Genomic DNA, 22,541 nt, shown 5'->3' with positions numbered 1-22,541 from the left:
GAAGAACTAAGGCACCCGTTGGAAGCACTGAACAAGTTTATTCCCATACGATTAGACCCGCTCCCCGCGTCAGTCTGGCCGACCGTCCTGACCTTCGGAGGTCCCTAAGCCGAGCCGCTGCTTCCTTCCTCCAATAGTTATTTGATCCAACACCTGCTTTTGAATTCTTAGGACGCAAAAAGACTAACTTCTTATATTGAGCGCCCTCCAGCGGGCGCCAGGCCCTGTGCCGGCGCGGGGGATACACCAGGGGACGGACAGGCTCATCCTCGCCTTCGAGGAGACGACAGTCCGGGCAGGGAAACAAGCATTTAACAACGACTCGCACAATCACTTAAATACAACCGTGGTGAACCGCACAAGAGGGACACGCGGCGATCTGAGGGAATGACAAGGCTGACCTGGTCTGGAGCCCAGGAAGGGCGAGGATGGACCAGGCAGAGGGAACAGCGCTCTGGGACCCAGGGAGGGTGGGAGGCTATTGAAGAAAAGGATCAGCCGTAGGTGTGATAAGCATTGAGAAGAGAGCACGAGGCGGGCTTGAAGAGGTAAGCAGTGGCTGGAGCACAGGGATACACAAGCCAGGACAAGAAGAATGGATTTTGCCTCTCGAGCACCCGTTTCTGTCCCAGAGGTCCCTGAGACTATTTCAGGGGGTATGCGAAGTTTGGGCTATTTTCATAACAATCGCAAACTGTTATTTGCCTTTTCATTCTCATTCTCTAAAAAACGTACAGTGTTTTCCTGAAGCTACATGACGTGTATTGACATCGTCCCCACAGCTAATGGAACGTGTGCTTGTGTCTTGCTGTGTATTAAATTGTTCTCAGTTTTAAGTTCTAGTACAATAAATATCTATAGTTTATAACCCACATAAGCAAAAGCTCTGTAGGGTCCTTGATAATTTTTAAGAGGTCCTGAGAACAAAAATTTTGATAACTGCTGCTCTAGAGCCCTAAGAAGGTGAATGTCTTTTGTCTTTTCAGAAAGCAGCTGCTCACTGGAGAGAGACTGGAGGGGGCACGAACCAAGGGTATACAATTTGGGGGAGTTACTACAGTGGCTCAGACCAGAGATGATGGTGGCTTCCCCAGGATGGTGGTGAGTTGGCCTCACTGTGTTTTCTGGAAGAGAAGTAAAAAGGAGGTGAGGAATTCGGGGCAGGGTGAAGTGCTCATGGTCAATCCAGAGACAAATGAACATCATGGGCACAGAGGATGGCAGATGATAGAGGCTAACATTTTCTATGTTTTAAGCCTGGCACTGTGCCAAGTGCTTTTGCTCCTGCATCTTCCAGAGGAGATGCCCTTTCTCTTTTAATCATTCCAAGAGCCCTCTGAGGCTCTGCTGGCCGGAAGGGTAGCCACCACCCACTTGTGTCTGTTGAGCATTTGAAATGTGGCTAGTCCAAATTCAGGTGTGCTGCCAGTTTAAAATAAACTCCTGTTTTTGAGGACTTAGAATGGAAAAAACACTATAATTTCTTATACTGATGACATGTTGCCACGATAACATTTTGGATATATTAGATATCTCTTTACCTTTTTAAAGCAGTCCCTAGATTATATATTTAAATTTACGTATGTGGTTTGCATTATAATTCTATTGGACAGCACTGCCTAAGCAGTTTTTTTCCCCCTACACCCAAGGAAACTGAGGTGTAGCATGTTTGAGATGGCAGGATTTAATGCAGGTCTGTGTGAATTCCAAGTCTGGGTTCTGCCCACCAAGCCAGCAGCCTCCCTCCTGGGTGAGGAGTTGGGCAGAGGGGATAAAATGAGAAGGGAAAAATAAAGGAAGGTAGAGTGTTGTTACCTTTTCCACTGAATCCTTGGAAGTTGCCAGGTAGGCAGCTGTGGAGAGAAATTTAGAAGGGATGGGATGGGGCAGTAGAAGGGCAGAGGGATGGGTGTCAGACTTCTTCTGGGAGGAGGAAGAGAATGTCTGCCAGTCAAGGGTCCCAGCCTGGGTGGGACTTACACTCACCAGCCCAGCCCAGCACGTTGATGAGCCCAAGGAGGAGAAAGGCAGACAGGAAGAGGCCTACGCCATCCTCCAGAGAGGGCCCAGAGAGACCTGGCAGGCAGAAGGAGCAAGAATGAGTCTGAAATTCCCAGGCACCTCTCCCCACACCCCTCCCCATTTCTCCATATTTCAGGCTCTTACCAGCTACCTGCAGGGTTACCTCGGCGCTGCGCCCCAAGGCGGGCAGGCTGGGGTGGTGGACACGACAGGCATAGCGTGCCCCATGCTGCCCGGTGGTGACTGGGGGTGGCTGCAGGTGTGCAGAGAGGCTCACGGAGCCATCTGAGTGATGGCTTAGGGCGGAGAGCCATCTCTGCCCCTCGGCCTTCTGAAAGCGACCCTCTGGGCCACCCCAGAGCTCCCACTCCACCTCCAGGCCCTCGGAGGGGTAGAAGTGGGACACGAGGCAGAGCAGCTCCGGGGGTGCCTCCCTGGGGGCAGCCCATATAAGAGGTGCTGGTGTCAGGGTCACCTTGGGGGGCTCTGGGGAGAGAGTAAGAAAGCAGCATGAGGGAATCAATCTACACCGTCCTCTCTCAGAGGCCCTCAGTGTGCCCTCTGGCTTCCCCAATACTGAGGGGTTCGGGTTTTCTCCTCCCAGGATGGGGAACCTGCCATCTCTCCATTGGTGTTTCACAGGAATCTCCATGCCAAAGCCCCCATTCTCAGGGACCCCTACTCCCTCAGATTTGGGAACCTTCATCCCAAAGCCGCTCAGATTCCCAGGGACCCTCTACCCATTGCCCCCCTGACTCTCAGGGACCCCCAATCTGTCTCCCTCTACTCACCCAGCACCCTTTTCTCCACCATCCTTCCCCCATCATGGTGTCCCCATAATCCCAGTGATCACCCTCTACCCACAGAGACCCCTGTCCCCTCACTCACTCTGTACGGCAAGCTCCAGGGTGGTCTGCCCTTGTAGGTATGGCAGGTGTACAGTAGCCAGATAGGTGCCCTCCTGGAAGGGCTGCACTGCAGGCAGCCAGAAGGTCCCATTTCCGGTCCACGGCCCCAAGGGCTCATCATCATCCCAAGCAGCAAATGCCACCGCCCCCTCTCGGGCAGCTGGCATTTGCCCACTCAGCCCAGGAGTTGCAGCCAGCATCAGGTGCCCCTTACCCAGGTGCTGGCGTCGCCATTCCAGCCCAAAGGGAGGGGGACCTGGGGCCAGAGAGGTAGCAGCCTTGGGGGTGGGGGGCGAGTAGGCGAAGCTCAGGTCCAGCAGGGCATCTTGTCCCAATCGGATGCGAGGGGTGGGGGTGTGAGTGAGGACAGTCAGCACAGCTGAGGAAGATGAGGAGAGGAAGGTGGGGAGGGGGAGAGGAAGAAAGAGAATAAAATAGAGAAATGGAGTTACGGGGGGGACTCGACTCTAATTTACCCACCCCTCTGATGACACCTCCTTTCTGACACTCACCATCTTCCAGCCCTCCCTGCAAATCCCCTTTGCCCTGGGACTGGGCGGGACCCAGTGAGACTCAGAGTGAGCAGAGAGGTCTCACGGTGAATAGAGGCAGTGAGTGGGTACAGCCCTTGAAGGCTGCTCAGAACACACAGCCCGTGCTGCACCAGCTCTGGGGTCAGCGGGATCTGAGTGTGCCCTGACACAACCTGAACCAGCCCACCAGCCTCCACGCCCACCTTTGAAGAGCCAGGCCCTTCTTGGTTTGCTGGTGAAGAAGTGATGATTCATGACTGTCAACCCTATGGTGCTATGCAGAGTATTTACTGACTCTGGAAGGTTCTGGCTCTAGACTAGACCTGAACACAGACATCTGTGATCTACTGAGGCAGTATATGCTGGTTGAGTGCCTGGAGCCTGGCTGCCCTGGTTAATCCCCACTCTGCAGCTATTTATATGGCCTTGGAACAGTTACTTTACTCTTCACTTTCTGAATCTCCTAAATAGGGATAATAATGATGATAGTACCTATCCCATGAGGTTGTAGTGAAGGTTAAATCATTTAACACCTGCTACTCAGACATATGCAGTTCCTGATTCTGGATAACAAAGACATCTATATATGAAAGCTGCTTAGAACAGTGCCTGGAACACAGTATGACTACAAAAGTGTTTGCTGTGATTACAGCCAACCATCTGCCAGACAAATGTAACGTGCCCCAACTCAATAGCATCTCTAGAACATTTCCCCACTCGGCTCCAATGCCCATCTTACCTGCCTTGACCAATGATCACCACCAGCCCCCAGGCGCTAAAGGCAAGCATTTGGAGTCCCTAAGACTCCTTCTTCTAATTAATTCATTCAACTAATATTTATTGAGCACCTAGGATGTTCACGGTTGACGAGAGTGGTAAACAAGACAGGCAGCCCCTGCCTTCAAATTGTGTAGGAGACAGATTGCCAAATATAATGTGCTATGTGCTCTCCCCACCAGGCCCTAATTCTGTCTCCCAAATAGATCTTACATGTTTCCTACTCAAGTTCTTATCAATATACATTTGGACAATTACAACAGCCTCCTCTCAGGTCTCCCTATCCTCTATCAGTATCTCTCTCCCTTTCATTTCATCCTCCACACTGAAACCAAATAGCGTGGCTACAAATCTGATCTGGGCACTTGCCTGTTTAAAAATCCCAGCTACCTAGGAAGCCAGCAACTAAAGGCACACGCTGGAGCTAGATGGCCCGGGTTCAATTCCTAGCCCTGCTTCTTACAAGTTGTGTGTCCCTGGGCAAATTACCTAACTGCTCTGTGTCTCATATATCTTCATCTGTGACATGGGAATAACATCAGTACCTAGTTCTTACGGTTGTTGAGAGGAATAAATAAGATTATGCCTATAAAGTGCTTAGAACAGGAGCTGGCATATAGAAAATGCTTAGCTGTTACTATTTTCATTACTGTCATCATCATCATGATGGACTTGCTGGGTATCTTGGGAAAAGGACTTAATCTCTATTTTCCCCATTAGTCCAATGATCTAATCCTTGCCACCTTTTGTAGGAATCAAGTAAAATAACAGGCTTTTGGAAAAATGGCACACACACACACACACACACACACACACACACACACACACACAAAACTCCTGATGGTTCACTATCATTTATAAACTCCAGCTTTCACAGTACTTGGTAATCCAGCCCCCAACCCATCTTTCCAGACTTCTCTTGCACCCTAAGAACCAGCCACATAGAATCCCTTTCTTGCGACCAGCAGAAACTCTAGTCACTGGGCTTTTCTTTGCTTTGGTTCCTTCGGTTTCTAATGTCCCTCCCCCATTTTCTCCAACATCTAACTACTTCATGTACTTCAGATCTGTTCCACTGCCAGAAATGTCTGGGTCTTCCAGGTAGAAGTAATTTTTTTCTCTTGTGGTTATTTTTTTTTTTTTTTTTTCTTTTGCGGTACGCGGGCCTCTCACTGCTGTGGCCTCTCCCGTTGCAGAGCACAGGCTCCGGACGCGCAGGCTCAGCGGCCATGGCTCACGGGCCTAGCCGCTCCGCGGCATGTGGGATCTTCCCGGACCGGGGCATGAACCCGTGTCCCCTGCATCGGCAGGCGGACTCTCAACCACTGCGCCACCAGGGAAGCCTCTGTGGTTATTTTTATGTAATTTTTTTTCTTTTTTCTTCTTTTGGCCATGCCACGGGGCTTACGGGATCTTAACTCCCCAACCAGAGATTGAACCCCAGGCCCTCAACAGTGAAAGAGCAGAGTCCTAACCACTAGACTGACAGGGAATTCCCTATTTTTTTTTTTTTTTTTTTTGCGTTATGCGGGCCTCTCACTGTTGTGGCCTCTCCCATTGCGGAGCACAGACTCCGGACGCGCAGGCTCAGCGGCCCAGCCACTCCACATGTGGGATCCTCCCGGACCGGGGCACGAACCCGTGTCCCCTGCATCGGCAGGCGGACTCACAACCACTGCGCCACCGGGGAAGCCCCCCCTTTTTTTGTGTAATTTTCAATCCTAGCTTCTAAGGCCTATAAGGTTAAACTTCTCTGAACTTCATGGGATTGTTTTTGTTCAATAGAGTAAAAAAAAGTAAGCAATTTCATTTAGTTTATTAAAATCCAAAAATACAGTTTTGAATTGTAAGAATCAATCTGTAGGATTAATAAACAAAACCTAAAGGTTTTACAGTTCAACCTTAAGCTAACAGTGCTCTTTAATATGGGATTATGAAGCAATTTTAGACCTGCATCCCACAACCTGGACTCTGTAAAAATACAAATGTAAACACAACAGGGCCAGAACCTGTTGGTAAGGAAATTTCTACCTGTTTTGCAGCTTGTATTATATAGGCTTATGCTTTTCTGTTAAAAAGTGAATGGTAAAAACTATTATAAAATATTACTGGGGCTTCCCTGGTGGCGCAGTGATTGAGAGTCCACCTGCCGATGCAGGGGACATGGATTCGTGCCCCGGTCCGGGAAGATCCCACATGCCGCGTAGTGGCTGGGCCCGTGAGCCATGGCCGCTGAGCCTGCGCATCTGGAGCCTGTGCTCCGCAACGGGAGAGGCCACAGCAGTGAGAGGCCCGCGTACTATATATATATATATATATATATATATTACTGAAAAAATTTAAACCCAAATCTAATCAAGCCTCTAGTTCTAACTACCAATTTATAGGAAATATGGAGGGAAAAGGAACAAAGGAAATGACAGGATGAGGAAACAATTGGCCAAATATAGAATGTGGGAACTTCTACAGAACAAATGACAAATCAATAGCATTTAAAGGGGTGGGGCAATTACAAATAAAAGAGACTTAAGAGACAAAACTGGGACCTCCCTGGTGGCGCAGTGGTTAAGAATTCGCCTGTCAATTCAGGGGACAAGGATTCGATCCCTGGTCCAGGAAGATCCCACATGCCACGGAGCAACTAAGCCCATGTGCCACAACTACTGAACCTGCACTCTAGAGACCGTGAGCCACAACTACTGAAGCCCGCGTGCCTAGAGCCCATGCTCCACAAGAGAAGCCACCGCAACGAGAAGCCCGCACACCGCAATGAAGAGTAGCCCCCACTCACTGCAACTAGAGAAAGCCCGCATGCAGCAACGAAGACCCAAGGCAACCAAAAATAAATAAATTTTTTAAAAAAGAGAGACGAAACTGTTATAGACTGAATGTCTGTGGTTCTCCCTCCCCCAACCCCCCCAATTCAAATGTTGAAGCCTTAACCCACAATGTGGCTGTATTTGGAGATAGGGACTAGGAGGAGGTGATAAAGTTAATGAGGTCATAAAGGTAGGCCCTAACCTGATAGAGCTGGTGCCCTTATAAGAAGAGGAAGAAACACCGCAGCTCTCTCTCTCCCCTCCACGTGGGGACACAGCCAGAAGGCAGCCATCTGTAACCACAAGGGGAGAGTTCTCACCAGACAACAGCCCTGCTAGCACCTTGATCTTGGACTTGATCTTGGACTTCTAGCCTCCAAAACTGAGAAAATAAATTCCTGTTGTTTAAGCCCCCTGGTTTATGATATTTTGTTTTGGCAGCCCAAGCAGCTGCAACAACCAAATAGAATATATAGACCTCTTTTTTATCCTGACTGAAGCAAACAGACTGTAAAATAACATCATTGAGACAATCGGGAGAAATTTAATATGAGCCAGGAGTTAAATGATACTAAGGAATTATTGTTTGTTTTGTTAGGTATGATAATGCTATTGTGTGTGGGGGGGGGTTGTTAAAGTCCTTATATGATAGAGATGCTTACTGAAGTACTTATGAGTAAAATAATACGATGGGATATACTTAAAAATACTTCCAAAAAAGAACAGAAGTTTGGGGGAGGATAGGTAAAGCAATTTGGTAAAATGTAATAACTATACAAGTAGATAATGGGTATATGGGGGGTTCATTTTACTGTTCTCTACTTTAGTGTGTCATTGAAACTTTCTATAACAATTTTAAAAGAACGATGAGAATTAAATACTATACACACAAGTATATTACAAAAGTATATTTCTCAAGAAACATTTTAGAGTATTTGACAACTAATTTGGTAAGAAATGAAGTATAAATGCATACTAGCAAAATTACTGATGATCTGTGACCCTGGAAAGAGTTCATTTTTAACTTTACATTGAAACAACAACTTTCACATTCTTAAATCCCTAATCAAGTAGGAATGCTTGAAAAGGAGGGCTGAACACAGCAACTAGTTTTCACCCCTGGTGGTGGGTGAGATGCAATAATTTTCTCTCCTGGGCACACGCCCATGGCTCCCTATCTGCACTTCTTTTATGGTCCAAGTCACTTTCTACTCTACAATTACCCAAGACAAATCTGATGGGAACCTTCCTGAGAGTAGACTCTACATCCGATCACCTTTGTGACCCTTAAAAGTAACCAAGGCCACCCAGAGGTTCTGATTTAATTCATCTGGAATAAAACTCAGATTTCAGTATAACCTCCAAAAGGATTCTTATTTGCAGCCTGGACTGAGAACTACTGGGCCCTAATTTATTCTTGGTGATAATAAATATTTAATCAGTGAATAAATTAACAAAGTGTCTCGCTTGATTTTTACAACAATGGGAAGGCAGATGGGAAATAACCATCCACATTTTACAGTTGGAAAAGCATATTCAGAGAGAAAAGGACATTCTCACCCCACCTTGTGAAGCCAACAGCCTGGGAAATATTCCTACCCACTAGAGAGAGCTACTGTCCCCACAAGGAGCAGTTTGCCTCTGCCCCTGCCCACAGCGAGGTCTGGGGACTAAGAATGGAGGTGTAGGCAGATGTGAGGGTTTCAGGGTGGGTGCTGAGCCCCGTGGGTGATTCTCTCTCAGTGATGAGGGTGGCAGGGAGAAGGTACTGGGGAAGGGAGGGTGTAGGGCTCGGCTGGGGTTGACCAGCCGGTCAGGCTGTATTGTTTCCATAAAATCGCACAAGACTGAAGGAAGCCGAGGACTCTGTTAATATCCTACCTATCCTCTCGAGAAGACCTCCGAGAAATTCCAAATCCCGGTCATATCTTCCCCATTCTTGCTTTATCGGCCCACTCCCTCCCTGCGCCCCAGCCCAGCAAGGTGCCCGACCCCTGGGCCTCAAACTGCGTCACACAATGCAGTAAGTGGCCCTTGCAGCGGGAACCATTAGATCTGCCGCTTCCCTTCCACGCACTCAAGCCCACCATTCGGTGACCACAGAGTCAGGGCATCATCACGCGCCATAGGGAAGGGTCTGTCAAGGGAGGTCGACGCGCTAGAGCTCAAGAGCCTGCGCTTTGCTGGTTGCCGCAGTGCCGGATGTGGGCGCGGGTGGGGCGCGAAGGCTGTTTTTTTAAACTGGGTGAACCGCAAATGTGGGGGAGCCTAGCAAGATCTAGGAGGAAAGGTGCAAAAGTTCCTGTTTCTGAGACCCTCCCAACTCTGTCGCCTAGCGAGTTTCTTAAGGTCGGGTGTCAGGAACCCCCGCCTGGCTCCAAAGCCCCGCCCCAAACCGCACTTCTGTTTAAACTAGGCTGGGACTAGAAGAACCGGTAGAGACATCTTAACTTCAGCTGAACTGCTTCGATTTATAAATAAAGAAACTGAGACCCGACTAGGGAAATGACTCGCTCAAGTCCACATAGCGAGTTAACGGCTGATCTGGACCCTTAGAATCTACCCGTTTATCTCTACTTCCCCTCGGTAGCTACCTGTTGCCATGGTGATGAGAGCAGGCTCCGGCTGAGGCTCGGACTGTGGTCGAAGGAGGCTGGAGAGGCTGAGGACCGGGCTGGACATGCTGACCATGAGCCACCTCCCATCCAGGGCCCGCGGGCAGCTCTGCTCCGGGGTCAAGCCGCTGAGCCAGATCGCCGAGGCAGGAAGCGGGACGTAGTGGCTCATTTCGCAGCGTGGCGCGGGGGCGTCCCGCGGGTATCGCCTGAAGGCGGCCAGGAGGGTGCCCGCGGGGTCTGTGAGCACAGAGAGAGAAGTTGCTGCAGTAGAATCTCCGCCAGGAAAGGGGAGGGGAGAGCAGCGTCCAGGGAATTTTAAAGGTACAGACTACCCGGTAGCGAGAGATTTAAAAGTGATCCAGTTTCATTTTACAGAGGGGGAAACTGAGGCCCGAGGTCACTGTGAGACCTAAAGAGCAGGGGGTTTCGGTGGAGGCGACAGAGTTGGGAGCGAGTCCAGCATGACTCACCATGCACTTTGAGGTAGCGCTCTGGGTCGAGGTCCGGCCGGGGAGGTGGGCTCTCCGAGCTCTGGCGCAGCAGCAGTGCAGAGGGTTTCTTGGACAACCGGCCCCCGCCCGCATCCTCCACGAACCAGCACTCTATCACTGCGGGTCCCGCCGAGACGACGGTCGCCGTGCCTGGGGGGTATGGGCGCGAGTGAGGGGACGGCCCCAACGTCAGGTGACCCGACCTCCTCCACCCCACCCCCAGACGTGGTGGCAGTCACCTCCCACCGCTTCCCTAGGCTAAGAGTCGCGGGGTTCGCTCACCCAGAGCCACAGCGAGGAGCAGGGACAGAGGCTTCATGGCGCCGCGATCTTCTCAGCTCCGAAGCCGGCTTTCCCCCTTTAACTTTCACTTTCACTTTCCTCCAAAGGCCGGCTGGAGGGGCGGAGGAAATCTCCGCTCCGGCTAGGGGAGGGCTCGGGGGAGGCAGGTGCTTCCTCCGCCGGCTGGGCAGGGATCCCGGAACATCCTCTCCAGTTCTGATCTGGGGAACTCAGCCCCTCCCAGCCCTCCTGAACCACCCAGCACCACAGAGTCCGGGAGCCTTCCCACACCAGAGGCACCCCCTCCTGTCCACCCCAACCCCGAATCCACTTCCCTGAGAACCCTTACTCCACCTTCCCCGACCTGGGCCAGGTCCCCAGCAAACACATAGGGGTTGTCGGGAAGGCAAATGAAATGACCAATAAATATTTTAATCACCGTTTAAAAAAAATAAGATTTAAAATAAAACCCTTGTACTCCTACGACTTACTCCTTGTCTCCACTCCCCCACTCCCCAGTGAGAATGGAGGTGGGGGACCCCCAAGGTGGAGGAAGAGGGATTAGGGTAGAAATAAGGGGCACATCCTTTTGGGGGGCAGGGTATGTTCTAGGACAAGGGTGGGGCTCAAAGTCCTGGTCCCCACAACTACGCAAACACAGACTTCAGGTACAGACTACAACCACCTGACCCTCGACCCAGCGACTCCAGGATGCTCAACAAGTCCCCTCTCCCTCCCTCCCCCCCACCACTTGCACCCTACTCGGGAGCTGGGGCTTCAGTGTACCCATCTGAAGGGAAGGAAGGGCTGAGTTCCGGTGATACTTTAGGGAGGAGGGGCTGAGGAGTAGAAAGGGGTGGCCCATGGTGCGAGGCGGTTCCCTCTCCAGAATATATACAAGTCCATAGAGATAGGAAGACAGTAAGTGTGTTGGGAGATCACCTACGGGCCACAGCGCCCCTGGCTAGTGATCCCTAATCCCTCTTCCCGGAAAGCTACCCCCAGTAGCTCGCCTCTTCAGTTTGCTCCTCCGCCCCCACTGAAGCCCATCTCCACCTTGTGGACGCTGGGCGGGGACCAGACCCGTCGACTGGACGGGGGCGTGGCCCCACTCGCCTCGTCGCCGCTGCCCCCGCCGCCGGGGGACTCTCTCTTGGGCTGCAAGGCTGGCCCGGTGGTCCCCCCGGGTCCGGGTCCGGCCCCGCCCCCGCCGCCTAGGCGGTGCCGGCGCTCACAATGTCCCCGATGGCGCATGAAACTGTCTCGCCACATGAACTTCTTGGCGCAGACGCCGCACTCGTAGGGCTTGAGGCCTGTGTGTGTCTTCATGTGCTCTGTCAGGTGATGCTTCATCTTGAACTTTTTGTTGCACACGGGGCAATCAAAGGGCCGCAGGTTGAGGTGCATGTTCACATGGCGATCTCGCATGCTCTTGTGGGAGAAGGCCTTTCCGCAGTGGCACAGAAAGATCTTATTTCCATCCCCACTGCCTGTCCCTCCAGGAGTCCCGCCGGTGCCACCCGGCATGCCCAGGGCCCCTGCCGATGTGCTCCCCAGGGTCACTGCCCCATGTTCAGCTTGGTTCCCTGGTGGCTGGCCTGGAGCCTGTGAGGAGGAGGAGGAGGATGAAGAGGATGGGAAGACCAGGATCTGGTTGCCTTGCATGTCCAGTGGAAGCAGGGGCCTCGAAGGATGGGAGGGAGCATAGGAGGAAGGGGTTGGTCCCCCTGAATCATCAAGCCCTGCCCCAGGACCCCCACCTTCATAGGGGCCAAAGTCATTGGAGGACTCACAGAAATTGACCTGCTCCTCTCCCTTGTCTGGAGGCTCAGACAGGGTCCGGACGTCACTTATGCTAAGGGTAGCCTCAGATCCTCCCCCTGGTGGCACCCCGGAGCCACCCCCCAGCTCTTCATCTTCATCATCCTCACAGGTCAACACCAAGTCTTCCTCCTCCTCATCCTCTTCCAGGTCTGGGTCTTGGGGAACGAGGGGCGCTGGTGCTGGGCAGTTTCCACCCCGTTTCACATATACCCAGTGTTTCTGCGGCACAATGCTGGGGGGTGCGTAGGTGGGCCGGCGGAGCCCAGCCCCAGGGACCACTGCACCCCTCCCATCCCCACCGTCATCACACAGCTCATCTGCCTCCAGCAGCAGCTTCCCAGAGGTAGCCCCCCCACTGCCAACCACAGGGGCGGGGAATACAGGGCCACCTCCTTGACGCTCCCTACTGCCCACTGCAGAAGCTGCAAAAGCCTCCTGGGAGGAAGATGAGAAATCAGTGGACTCCCGAGGGCTGAAATAGTTGCTGCTGCTGGGGGACTGATTCTCACTGGCCCGGCTGGAGGCATGGAAGCGTACGGATCCCACAGTGGCAGGGGCCACGGTGCCCCCACTCCCTGAGGTGACCCCAGCACCAGGGACAGTGACCGATGTGGCTGCAGCAGTGGTGATGGTGGTGGTGGTGGCTGAGGCCCGGCCCTCTCGGAGGAGTTCAGTGCACTTATCCACGATGTGCCACATTTGGAGCACAGACCCCACTGTGAGGAAGTTGACAATGTCAGCAGCGGCCATGCTGAGGCGACCAGTATAAGCTGAAGCCAAGACAGTCTCGAAGGCGCCTGGGTCCATGACGCTAGGCAGCGAGATGGAGGTCATGCCCTTGAGTAGGACCTGGTCGTGGAAGTAAGGGGAAGAGGCAGCCAGGACAGCACGATGAGCCCTGAACTCCCGTCCCTGCACTCGGATGGACACATCACAGAGCTGGCCCTGCAGCCGCTGCTGATTGAGAGACTCCAAGAGGGCACTGGTCACCTCGGGGAAGGACACGTGCACTACTGCCGCTGCAGGCAGGGGCAGTGGTGGTGGGGCCAGCGATAGAGGCAGGGGGAGTGCTGCCCCGCTGGGAGACAGGGGAGATGGCTCCATGGTGTGGAGGGAAGGGGTACCCCCCCAGCCACAGGAACAAGGGAAGGAGGAGGGCGGCCGGGGGGGTCTCTGGAAAGAAAGAGAGAAGAATGATAACAACCCATAATGACACAGCCCTTTACAGTTTAAAAACATGTTCACACATTATCTGAGTAACTCCCCACAGTGACACTATAAGGTAGGTATTCCTTTCAACTCCATTTGACAGATGAGGAAACTGAGGCTCAGAAAGATTAAGAGATTATCCAAGGTTACACCATTAAGTGGCAGCACCCACAAATGCAGGTGTCCTAACTCCAAATCCAGTGATCTTTCCTTGGACGTTACAGAAATAAGGTGCTCTTGGGGAGTGGGGTGCCTCCCCTCAGAAATTCCCATTTGCCTGAGAACCTGACTTTCCAAAATTTACCTTTCTGGGGTTTTGTACCCTTTTCTTGGGAGGGGGGCAGGTTGGCTCTGGTGTTGAAAACCACCCCTCTCTCCACTTCCCTTTAGGCCGTGCCCCCCCACCCCACGGCTCTCTCGCAGGCCACGCACCTTGCCCCCAGTTATCCCCAACCCCGCCCATTTAGGCCCCGCCCACCTCAAGACCCGCCCATGGCCTTTGGGCTCCGCCCCTTATCTACCCCCGCCCACATCGGACCCCGCCCCCTTCTGCTCCGCCCCAAGCGCTACTTCGACCTCCTCTCCCGCCCGGAAGGCGCCCCCCAACCCCGCGCGTCCCCGCTTACCGGGCCGCGCGCCCCCGGGCCCCCCCGCCCCTCACTCGGCGGCCAGAGCCGCAGCCTGGGCCCCTCCCGCCGCCATCTTGCGCCGACTCCCTCCGCCCTCCGCCTCCGCTCCGCCTCCCGCCCCTCAGGCTTTAAAGGCACAGGCGGGAACCCCGCCCGACCCGCTGGGCAATACTCGGCCGACTCGGCCACTTCTCCTTTAAAGAACAGCTTCTTCCTTCCACCTTAAGGGTACCAGGTCTCTTTCCGCCGCTGAGGACGCAGGACTCGGTTCGGCCGAAGTTCTCATTCCCCTTTAATTCGGTAAGCCTGCCTCTTCCCATTGGCGATGGGTCTAGGCCGCCGCTGCCTGGGCTCCGCCCCTGAGCTGTGGCCATTAGCGGGTTTGCGGGATCTAATCGCCCCGGTCTCCCAGCTTCTGACAGTCCCCCTGAAACCCCGCCCCCTACCTCCGGGCCTGGATTGGCTAAATAACCTTGAGTCGGCCCGTGATTGGCCTTTTTACTGCTACCGCTCGAAGTGAGAAAGTAAAGCGCGTTCAGGAGGCTGAAGTACATTTTTTCAGCGCCTGGCAGAGAGCAAAGAGAAGGCCTGAGGGCGAGAAAAACTCCGCGAGAGGCGTGCTGAAGGCAGCTGGAAAGGGCAGATCCAGGGCTATCCCGGGGGAACGGCTAACCCTGAGCCAGAGAACAGCTCATGCCAATCAGCAGCTGGTGAGAGCAGGACAAGGAAAAGACAGGAATACAATAAGAAAAGAACTTTATTGTTTATTAATGTTTCTGTGTAAAACTTAAGCTTTTTTTTTTTTTTTAAAGAAACCACCAAAAGGCGATTAGCTCAGTCCATCCCTTCCTCAGTCGTCTGGTTCCCACCGTCCTCCAAATACTATCCCAAAACATTTTGGAGGCAGGGAGGAGGGGGAGGCAGTTAATCAGAGTCTGAGAGCACGATGATCTCCTCTGGATCGCACTGTGTGGCCACACTCATCTGCAGGGGAGTGAGAGACAGAGTCAGAGAGGTCTGGAACACAGCGGACGAGAAGCCAAGGGAAGGACTTATCAGAGATCAAAAACTGGGGTGGGAAGAGAGAGGAGGTGATGAGTGCAGCAGACAGAATACCCCAAACTGAACAATGAAAGAGAATGAAGTCAGGAAACACAGCCTCCCCCTCTTACCTTAAAAGTACCAGGTCTGGAGGGTTGTGATTGTGGGGTGTCGAACAACCGGGCTGGAAATGGGCTACAGAGGGAGCTGGTCACCAGGCCGTGGCTAGGAGAATCCACCCTTGTGGAGGAATCGGCAACTGGAGCCATGGAAGCCAAGGGGGAAGGCGGGCTGGGCAGAGTATGTGTCTTCTCATGCACTGCCCTTTGCCTTTCCACATAGCTAGAGACAGAAACATATGTGGGTGGAAGGGTATGTGGAGACTGAGGATGGAGGGGGAGCTCCAGTTTCTCCTCGCAGACTCCGTTCCACAGTATTCCTCTCAGAAAGCCCCCGCAGTCCCTCCTTGGCTTCCCTCTTTCTCCTCCTTATTGCTGTTACCTCTTTCCTAATGGCCCGGCTTCTGTTTGCTTCTCCTTCCGAGATTTCTTGTGGGGAGGACTGGAATCTCCCCAGGTGTGAGGAGAGACGCCTCCGTTGAAGGAAGTGGAGGTGACCATGGCTGCTCCATTCTCCAAGACAGTGGTGAGAGGGTCTTCTGATTGCTTCCTGGAAGAGGTAACGTCCCTCTCCTCAGGGGAAGGAGTAGTATCCAGGGGCAAGGCTTCAATCTCTAGCTCAAAGAGCTGAGACATAGGGCTCTCCTCCTCCAGGGGCAACTCCTCGAGGTGCTCTCCACTGCTTTCAGCAACTACGCTGGAGGGGGCCGGGGGCTCTTCTGCCAGTGAAGATGGTGACACTGTGAGTCCTTTGTTTTGCTGCTCCCCCAACGACCCGCTGATCCCTTTGCGAGGTTCCAGGTTCTTTTCAGTGGAGATCTGTAGTGGGGACATGGGGCTCTTATCTCCATCCTTCCCTGGAAAAGAAGAAAAGAGGGGAGGGGTAGCAAAAGAACTAGGGGAAAGAAAACTGCTGAGAGGACACTAGGAGTAAGAGGAAGAAGGGAAGGATCTCAAACAGGGGGCTCATGCCCAACAGAGTAGAGGGAACCGACAAGAATACTGTTTCCTTGACATACCTGCTTCCTCGTCCTCGTCCTCCTCCTCCTCCTCCTCTTCATCGTCCCCCTGACCTTCCTGCATCTGTTCCAGATCCTCCTCTTCTTCGGAATCTGTGGCCTCCTCGTCTTCCTCCTCATCTTCCTCTTCCTCCTCTTCCTCCTCCTCCTCATCACTTTCCTCATCTTCATCATCGGTCTCAGCCTTGGAGGTGGTAGGGCACTCCTGGGATGCCATCCCACTAGGGCCCTGCAGGGGACAAAGGAGTTTCTCTATGGAATCCCTTGCCCCAGAGGGGCTGCTTCTTGCATTCCTTCTGCACACGCCATGATCAGTCACCACGTACTCCCTCCTGGCCAGTGCAGTGGAAGGACAAGGTCTCTCTGAAGGGTGTATTCCCTTCCATACCTCACCAGAATCCAAGGAGGCTTTGGAGGGGTCTGCAGAGTGGGAAGGGGTGGCTTGGGGGAGCCGCGCTCTTCTCTTCTGTCTCTCGCTCTCCTCGCTCTTGTCTTGCATCATTGCATACTTGGAGATGACCTCATCCAGCCGGCTCATAGCCAAGCTCCGGTTCTCCCGCAGGCGCCGAGCCAGGGCAGGATCTGACAGTGCGGGATCAATGCCTATGTGGGAAGATATAAAGTCAGTGTACTCACCCAGAACCCTAGAAGGGACTAGAGAGACACCCCCTCCACCACACACCTGACGAATGAGGGTTACCAAGGAGCATCTCACTAATGCCTACCTGGCCTATAGTCATCTGTGAGGTGACAGCCAAAGTTGTAGATGAGATCAAGGTGGCGACGCTCCTGTAACCTGATGCCCACATCTCGGAAGGCATCCTGAGCCATGAGCTGGAGCTGCTGTCGGGGGAGGCCAAGGCTGTGCCGAGCAGCTGCCTTCTCTACAGCCCGCAGTACGTCTCCATAGTCAGGGAAGGTATCAGGCCCTGGCTTGTTGATGAGCCGCTCAATGCGCCTGTTGACCTCTGGGTAGCGGGTACCACGGTAGGGGATGCGCTGCTCTATGACCCGGCCTGTCAGTGAAGAGCAGTCTTTCAGCTCACACAGCCGCCCAAAGAGGCGGATCAGCTTACGCTTCAACCTCGCCTCCTGCAGGTAAGTGGAGTCTGGGTCATCCAATTCTGAGAGATCCAACTCCTTTTCCTGCAGCCGCCGGATCTCTGCCACGTAGAGTGCCAGCAGCTGCTCCAAGCGCTGGATCTGCCGCCGGGAGCCATGGGTCCTTGGGGCCTCAGAGGCAGTGGTCTCAGCACTTGTGGGGTCCAAGGAGGGGTCTGCGGGAGGGTTATTCCCAGAGGGCTCACTAGAGGTGGTGGCAGCAGGGGCCAGGTTCAGCTTCTTCTTGGCTGAGTGGGCCTTGAGAACAGTGCAGAGCTCATTAATGTAGACATAGAGCTTAGCTGGCCGGCTCTGGGCCCGAGAGAGGACCCGAGAGAGGATGTTGCAGAACTCCGCCGAGGCCAAAAACAGAGAGTGGGCCCGCTGCTGCCGGTTATAGAGGAACGGGACCACCTCAGGGTGGTCCGCCGTCTGCGTCTTACACAGTTCAAGGAACTGGAAGGTTCAGGAGAAAAAGGGAGGGGGAAAGAGACAAGGGATGGGATTGAGAGAAAGAAGGTGAGGTGGGGTTAGTGGGGAAGAAAGGACAGGAGAGCCAGTCAGCCATCCCCCTCCCTGGGGTACGAGAATCTTCTCCCCTAAAGCTCACCTCTTCAAACAGCTTCTCATTCTCCAACTTGTAGCATTTCTTGCCGCCCGAACTACTGCTTCCTCCAGCCCCATGGGGCTGAGAGGAGCCAGGGGCTTCTGCCCTGGGTGAGGCCGGATTGGGGGGTGGGTGGGAGGGCCCTGGCAGAGCAGCTGCTTCATCTTCATCATCATCATCCAGCACGATGATGCTGTTAGCGGTGGCCATGGGGGATCAAATCCCCCGGAGGGAGGAAGTCTTGGGGATTTCGTAATTCCTGCTGGAAGGGGATGGGGCCTCAGACAGAGCCCCTCCAGCATAGCCCCATCCCTTCATCTCACACATTTTTCAGTCTTCTTGGGTTTCAAAACACCCAGCCATGCCCAACAGTGTCCTCACTGCCTATTTTCAGCAACCATTAGTACCATATGTTTTTTGGGCCCTTTACTATGGGAGCCCCAAACCATCAGAAAACCTTAAGTCCCACCCCCAGCTCCACCCCTCACGTCGATATCCGGTCTTTCAGTTGCATTTCCCCACTATTTCTCATAGTTGGCAAGTTGATTCTTCCTCTCAACCCCTGGACGACCTCTCACATTGCACTCCAGATTTCCTTGACATCCCCTCGAACAGATACCACACCCCCGCTGGCACCACCTCAGGTGTTTTCCCCTTTCGTTCTCACACACATCAAATCCACACCCTCACTCCATCCTGAAGGTTCACCCCAACTCCGAGACTCTCTGAGGCGAAGAAGGTTCCCTCCCAACAATCCATCCCCCTTTCTCCTACTTAAATTATCTCCATATTCCACCCTCTGATGGCTCTCCTCAAACCGGGGCGTTAGGTTGGAGATATTTCACCTCAAGTCCCCCTCCCTCTCACCCCACCCTAATTTTCCCCATTCTCTTTCTGGGACCTGTAACCGATAGTGAGCCCCACACTGGGCTCTCCTGCTTCCACTCAGATTCCAGCCCTGAGTCCGGTCCTTCCCCTAGATGAGCTTCCCGCCAAGTACCCCTCCCCCAGTTCAGCCCCCGGCCGCCCCACTCCCCTTCAGAGATAGGAAGGAAGGTACCACAGCTTGCCCCTCAGACTCAGCGCCCGGAACCCCCCAGTACCTGTCCCTCGACATTCCCGCCCCCGCCTTCGCTCCCCGCACCGTCCGGCCCCCACCTCAGAAACAGTCTCTCGAGAAGACCCTCGCCGCTGATCTCAGAACCTCGCATGGTTCCCTCCGTCTTCCTTCCCCCTCCCACCGCAGGCCCTACTCCGGACCGGAAGCCGCGGAGTTTCCGGCTACAGGCACCTAGGTGCGGCCATATTGTCGTACGGAATCCAGTGTCTCTCTCTCTCTCTCTCTCTCTCTCTCTCTCCCCCCCCCCCCCCCCCCCGGCCCCCGGTGGCCGGAAGTGACGGTGGACCCGCCCCGCGAGGGCTTCTAATGCCGCCCACATAGTCTGCGGCTCCCTTCCCCCTGACCTGCAGGGGACGGAATTGTCCCATCCGGGCGTCCCAAATGCTTGGAGGACGCCATTTTGCCGTACGGCGCTGGCTACGCCCGGATTGGGGCGCGCCGCCAGTGGAGCTCTTTTCACCCGGTGCTTCTGCCACTCCGCCAATCAGAAACTTCCCGCATCCTGGCCCAGCTGCCGGCGAGTTGCGTGCCGGGAGGACTGAGCCACCTGTCCAAGCAGGGGAGGGGGGAACGGAACAGGGCAGCTGAGGAATCGGCCCTCCAAGGCTGCACAAGGGTGCACGGAAGGGCGGGAATCTCTTAAGAGGGAAATAAAACCTTTTCCATCCACTGGGCTATTGACAAGCCTTCTGGCGCTGCTTTCCTACCTGCCAGGTACCAGTTTCCACGGCTTAATCGAATGCGCCTGTCATTCCTTTCTATGGGCTGTGCGCTCCCTTGTCGCTGTCCAGAAGCTATTTCTACATCCAGTTGCCTACATCTCCCAATCTTGAAGTCATAACACATGCATACAAATGAGCACAACACGCTGTACAAATGTGTTATTATTACTGCTATTGTTGTTGGTTTGCTTTTCAAGCTCCACCACAGAACTAATGACCAACCAAGTAGGTGGGACCTGGGTGGTTCTCCTTCCTTTTCTGGAGGGGATTCCCGAGGCGCAGGCGCTGATGACCAGGAGGCCGTGCTTTGTCCAGGGGCTCCAGGGCCTGAGGACGGGCGATGTGGGGAGGGGGTTCTGAGAAGAATCTGTGCCAATTGCCGCTGTGAGGGCTGTGAGACGAAATGAGGCTCGTAAAATACCTCGAGTCTCTCTCGTCCTCTTCCTCTGAGAGAGCTGATGAAAGAAGGAAGAGAGAAGAAAACGACTTTGACGCCCGCCTCGCCCGCCACCCCCCCACCTAACCCAGCTTTAGGGAAGCTGGAGGGACTCGTGGAGGCAGAGCTGGGTCCAAAGGTGAGCTTGTGGGGAAACCGGAAATGTTAATACGGTTCCGACTGCTGAGTTTCCCACCTCCTGCATCCTTGCGAATTCCACAGATGGTGAGCATCTTGCCACTTTCTGGGACCACAGACCCTTACATCCCCAAGCCCTCAGAGTCCCAGAACCTCAAACTCTCCCTTCCATTAAAGAATCCCACACCACTTCTCTCCAGTCATCTAAGTCTTCAAATTGGGGGACATGAAGACTTGCCCAAGGGTACTCGGATTTGGGAGATATAAGGGACTTAATTTCCAGATTCTCAATTTTCCCAAAATTTGTTTTCCTCAGTAAATTCCTGCAGTAGAGCTTCTCCTTCTTCCTTTTCTCTTTTACAATAGACTTTCTCCCTCTTAAAAAAAAAAAAAAAAGGATACTGTAGTTCTCAATCATGAAATCTCAGGATGTTACCTTGTTTTTTGTTGTTTGGTTTTGTTTGTTTGTGTTTGTTTTTGTTTTGACCACTGGACGGCCAGGGAATTCCCTTACTTTGTCTTAAATAAAGAGACATGTAACCTGTTTCTTCAAGGCACCATGAGCACCACCTCGTCTATCTCACTTAAAATGTACTTTTAGGTAGTTCCCTGGCAGTCCAGTGGTTAGGACACTGTGTTGCCAAGCAGGGTGCTGGGGTTTGATCCCTGGTCAGGGAACTAAGATCCTGCAAGCTGAAACAGAAAAAAAATGTACCTTTAATATTAACAATTATGAAAATGTGTACAATCTTTATGCTACTTAATCAGTTCTGCTCACATAATAATTGTAATGGTAACCCAGAAGAAATTTTTCTAAAAAACTAGAGTCTTACGGTCACAAGAAAGAAAAATATTTTTCATCTCAATTAATATATATGTTTATGTAGGAAAGAGTGATAGATTGGTCAATAAAAGACTTTCAAGTATAAAAGGATAAAATTGTCTGTGGAGAAGTAGAATGGTAATAGAAGTTCTAGGAGAAAAGAGAATGATGGAAGAAGAAAAGGAAGGATTCCCAATTATATTTTTAAACGAGTGGTGGTGAATATCAAGTCACTCTGATATTTCAACTCCCCTGGACACACAAAAGATTGATTTAATTGTTTTATTTTAAAATGTGAATATTTTTTGTATGCCAGGAATTACATCCTTGAAACAATGTTAATGTATGATGAAAAGTTTTAGGTGCTTACTTAAAAATACCTGAGGATTATAAACTTTTTCAAAATTAATTCCCGGAGTATAGGTGCAGAAATTTTAAGATAGCTGCTCTCAGCTCTCCAAGTGTCCCTCCAAAGCCCCCATTTCCCCCTTTCTCCCCTCTCACCTCTGTGGCAGGGAAAGAGGACGTTTATAGGAAAGGCGGTCACAGTTCCAGCTCCTCCTCCATCTGAGGTGTTCTCAGGAGCCAGTCCCCAAACTTTGCCCATGGTAACAGCCATAGCAGCTTATAAACAGCCTCCAGCGTCAGTAGTGTCAGGGTGAGGACCAGGAAGATAAAGAAGGCCTTGTCCATGGCCTGCCGCAGGGGACCCCTGGGAGGAGAGGGCCTCCGGGCAAACGCCAGGAACACGTCCTCCTCGTCCACATCACCCTCCTCCTCAGCCATCTTAACCCACTATGTGACAGCTGGCTGGAGCACGGAGGCTGGGATGGAAGCCCTTACTCAGCCTGGCCAGGATTAAGGGACGTGGTGTTGGCAAGTCCTGCACCAGCGGAGCTTGACCCTAATTCCCCCAACCAAGAGAAAGAAAGGAGAGGAGGGCCTCTGAGCCTTTGGAACAGTCAGTGCAATGTGAATGGTCTGGATTAAACAATTCCTAAAGTCTGTCCAGCTTTACCGTTTTATAATTCTGTGTTTCGGAAGCTGAAGGCCCAACAGAGACATGCCAGCTGGAGCTGACCAAGTCATTCTGGGCCTCTAAGCCTAAGGCTCAAGGTCTTGGGCCCCTACAGACAGAGGGAGCAAGTGGACCTAGTATGCTAGTCAAGCACCTAAGGCCCTTTTCAGCTTTACATTGGGGGGGGGGGGGGGGACACGCCTAACCTAGGTGGGGGGAAGGGGGAGAGCGAGCAGCGGTGGCTACAGTCCGCGCAGGCTCGTAGTTCTTCCCCAGGTCTGTGGG

General features: G+C 52.9%; 4 protein-coding genes across 8 annotated transcripts; all 4 read right to left on the bottom strand.

The window, feature by feature from the left end:
- Nucleotides 1-987: 987 nt before the first annotated feature.
- TAPBP (TAP binding protein) lies at nt 988-10,579 on the bottom strand. 2 transcript variants are annotated; one of them, XM_060022027.1, is made up of 8 exons: nt 10,451-10,579; nt 10,148-10,318; nt 9,654-9,914; nt 2,911-3,309; nt 2,167-2,508; nt 1,981-2,076; nt 1,816-1,853; nt 988-1,124 (listed from the first exon to the last, which is right to left on the bottom strand). In XM_060022027.1, the coding sequence occupies exons 1-8, from the start codon at nt 10,485-10,487 to the stop codon at nt 1,113-1,115; spliced, it is 1,356 nt and encodes a 451-aa protein (XP_059878010.1). In that variant the 5' UTR covers nt 10,488-10,579; the 3' UTR covers nt 988-1,112. The 2 variants fall into 2 exon arrangements, with proteins under 2 accessions (XP_059878010.1, XP_059878011.1); XM_060022028.1 differs by having other exon boundaries at nt 1,987-2,076.
- Nucleotides 10,580-10,877: 298 nt separating this feature from the next.
- Nucleotides 10,878-13,810, bottom strand: ZBTB22 (zinc finger and BTB domain containing 22). The gene has a single exon (XM_060021333.1). It carries the CDS (start codon nt 13,511-13,513, stop codon nt 11,468-11,470), a length of 2,046 nt encoding a protein of 681 aa, XP_059877316.1. The 5' UTR covers nt 13,514-13,810; the 3' UTR covers nt 10,878-11,467.
- A 1,041-nt stretch (nt 13,811-14,851) lies between these two features.
- Nucleotides 14,852-19,243, bottom strand: DAXX (death domain associated protein). Of its 4 annotated transcripts, none has more exons than XM_060022020.1 (8): nt 19,158-19,243; nt 18,003-18,261; nt 17,017-17,848; nt 16,680-16,894; nt 16,292-16,520; nt 15,655-16,129; nt 15,285-15,495; nt 14,852-15,096 (listed from the first exon to the last, which is right to left on the bottom strand). In XM_060022020.1, exons 2-8 carry the CDS (start codon nt 18,207-18,209, stop codon nt 15,037-15,039), a joined length of 2,229 nt encoding a protein of 742 aa, XP_059878003.1. In that variant the 5' UTR covers nt 18,210-18,261; nt 19,158-19,243; the 3' UTR covers nt 14,852-15,036. The 4 variants fall into 4 exon arrangements, with proteins under 4 accessions (XP_059878003.1, XP_059878005.1, XP_059878004.1 ...); XM_060022022.1 differs by having other exon boundaries at nt 17,017-17,650; XM_060022021.1 differs by having other exon boundaries at nt 18,003-18,258; nt 19,158-19,227.
- A 921-nt stretch (nt 19,244-20,164) lies between these two features.
- SMIM40 (small integral membrane protein 40) lies at nt 20,165-22,024 on the bottom strand. The gene is made up of 2 exons (XM_060021332.1): nt 21,743-22,024; nt 20,165-20,296 (listed from the first exon to the last, which is right to left on the bottom strand). The coding sequence occupies exon 1, from the start codon at nt 22,022-22,024 to the stop codon at nt 21,782-21,784; it is 243 nt and encodes an 80-aa protein (XP_059877315.1). The 3' UTR covers nt 20,165-20,296; nt 21,743-21,781.
- Nucleotides 22,025-22,541: the final 517 nt, after the last annotated feature.

Source organism: Delphinus delphis, chromosome 10 (assembly GCF_949987515.2).
Source record: "Delphinus delphis chromosome 10, mDelDel1.2, whole genome shotgun sequence".
Classification (NCBI taxonomy): domain Eukaryota; kingdom Metazoa; phylum Chordata; class Mammalia; order Artiodactyla; family Delphinidae; genus Delphinus; species Delphinus delphis.
Note: the sequence above shows the minus strand (reverse complement) of the source record. Positions and strands in the feature narration are given on the sequence as shown.

Bases quoted from the DNA above. Each gene is read 5' to 3' on its own strand.
- SMIM40 (XM_060021332.1), bottom strand. From the start codon at position 22,024: ATGGCTGAGGAGGAGGGTGATGTGGACGAGGAGGACGTGTTCCTGGCG.
- DAXX (XM_060022020.1), bottom strand. From the start codon at position 18,209: ATGGCCACCGCTAACAGCATCATCGTGCTGGATGATGATGATGAAGAT. The intron at 16,895-17,016 runs GTAGGCATTAGT...CTTCCCACATAG, and splicing joins CACAGATGACTATAGGCCAG to GCATTGATCCCGCACTGTCA. The intron at 16,130-16,291 runs GTATGTCAAGGA...CTTCTTTTCCAG, and splicing joins GGACGAGGACGAGGAAGCAG to GGAAGGATGGAGATAAGAGC.
- TAPBP (XM_060022027.1), bottom strand. From the start codon at position 10,487: ATGAAGCCTCTGTCCCTGCTCCTCGCTGTGGCTCTGG. The intron at 10,319-10,450 runs GTGAGCGAACCC...CATACCCCCCAG, and splicing joins GCTCCTCGCTGTGGCTCTGG to GCACGGCGACCGTCGTCTCG. The intron at 9,915-10,147 runs GTGAGTCATGCT...CTGTGCTCACAG, and splicing joins GCGCTACCTCAAAGTGCATG to ACCCCGCGGGCACCCTCCTG.
- ZBTB22 (XM_060021333.1), bottom strand. From the start codon at position 13,513: ATGTTTTTAAACTGTAAAGGGCTGTGTCATTATGGGTTGTTATCATTC.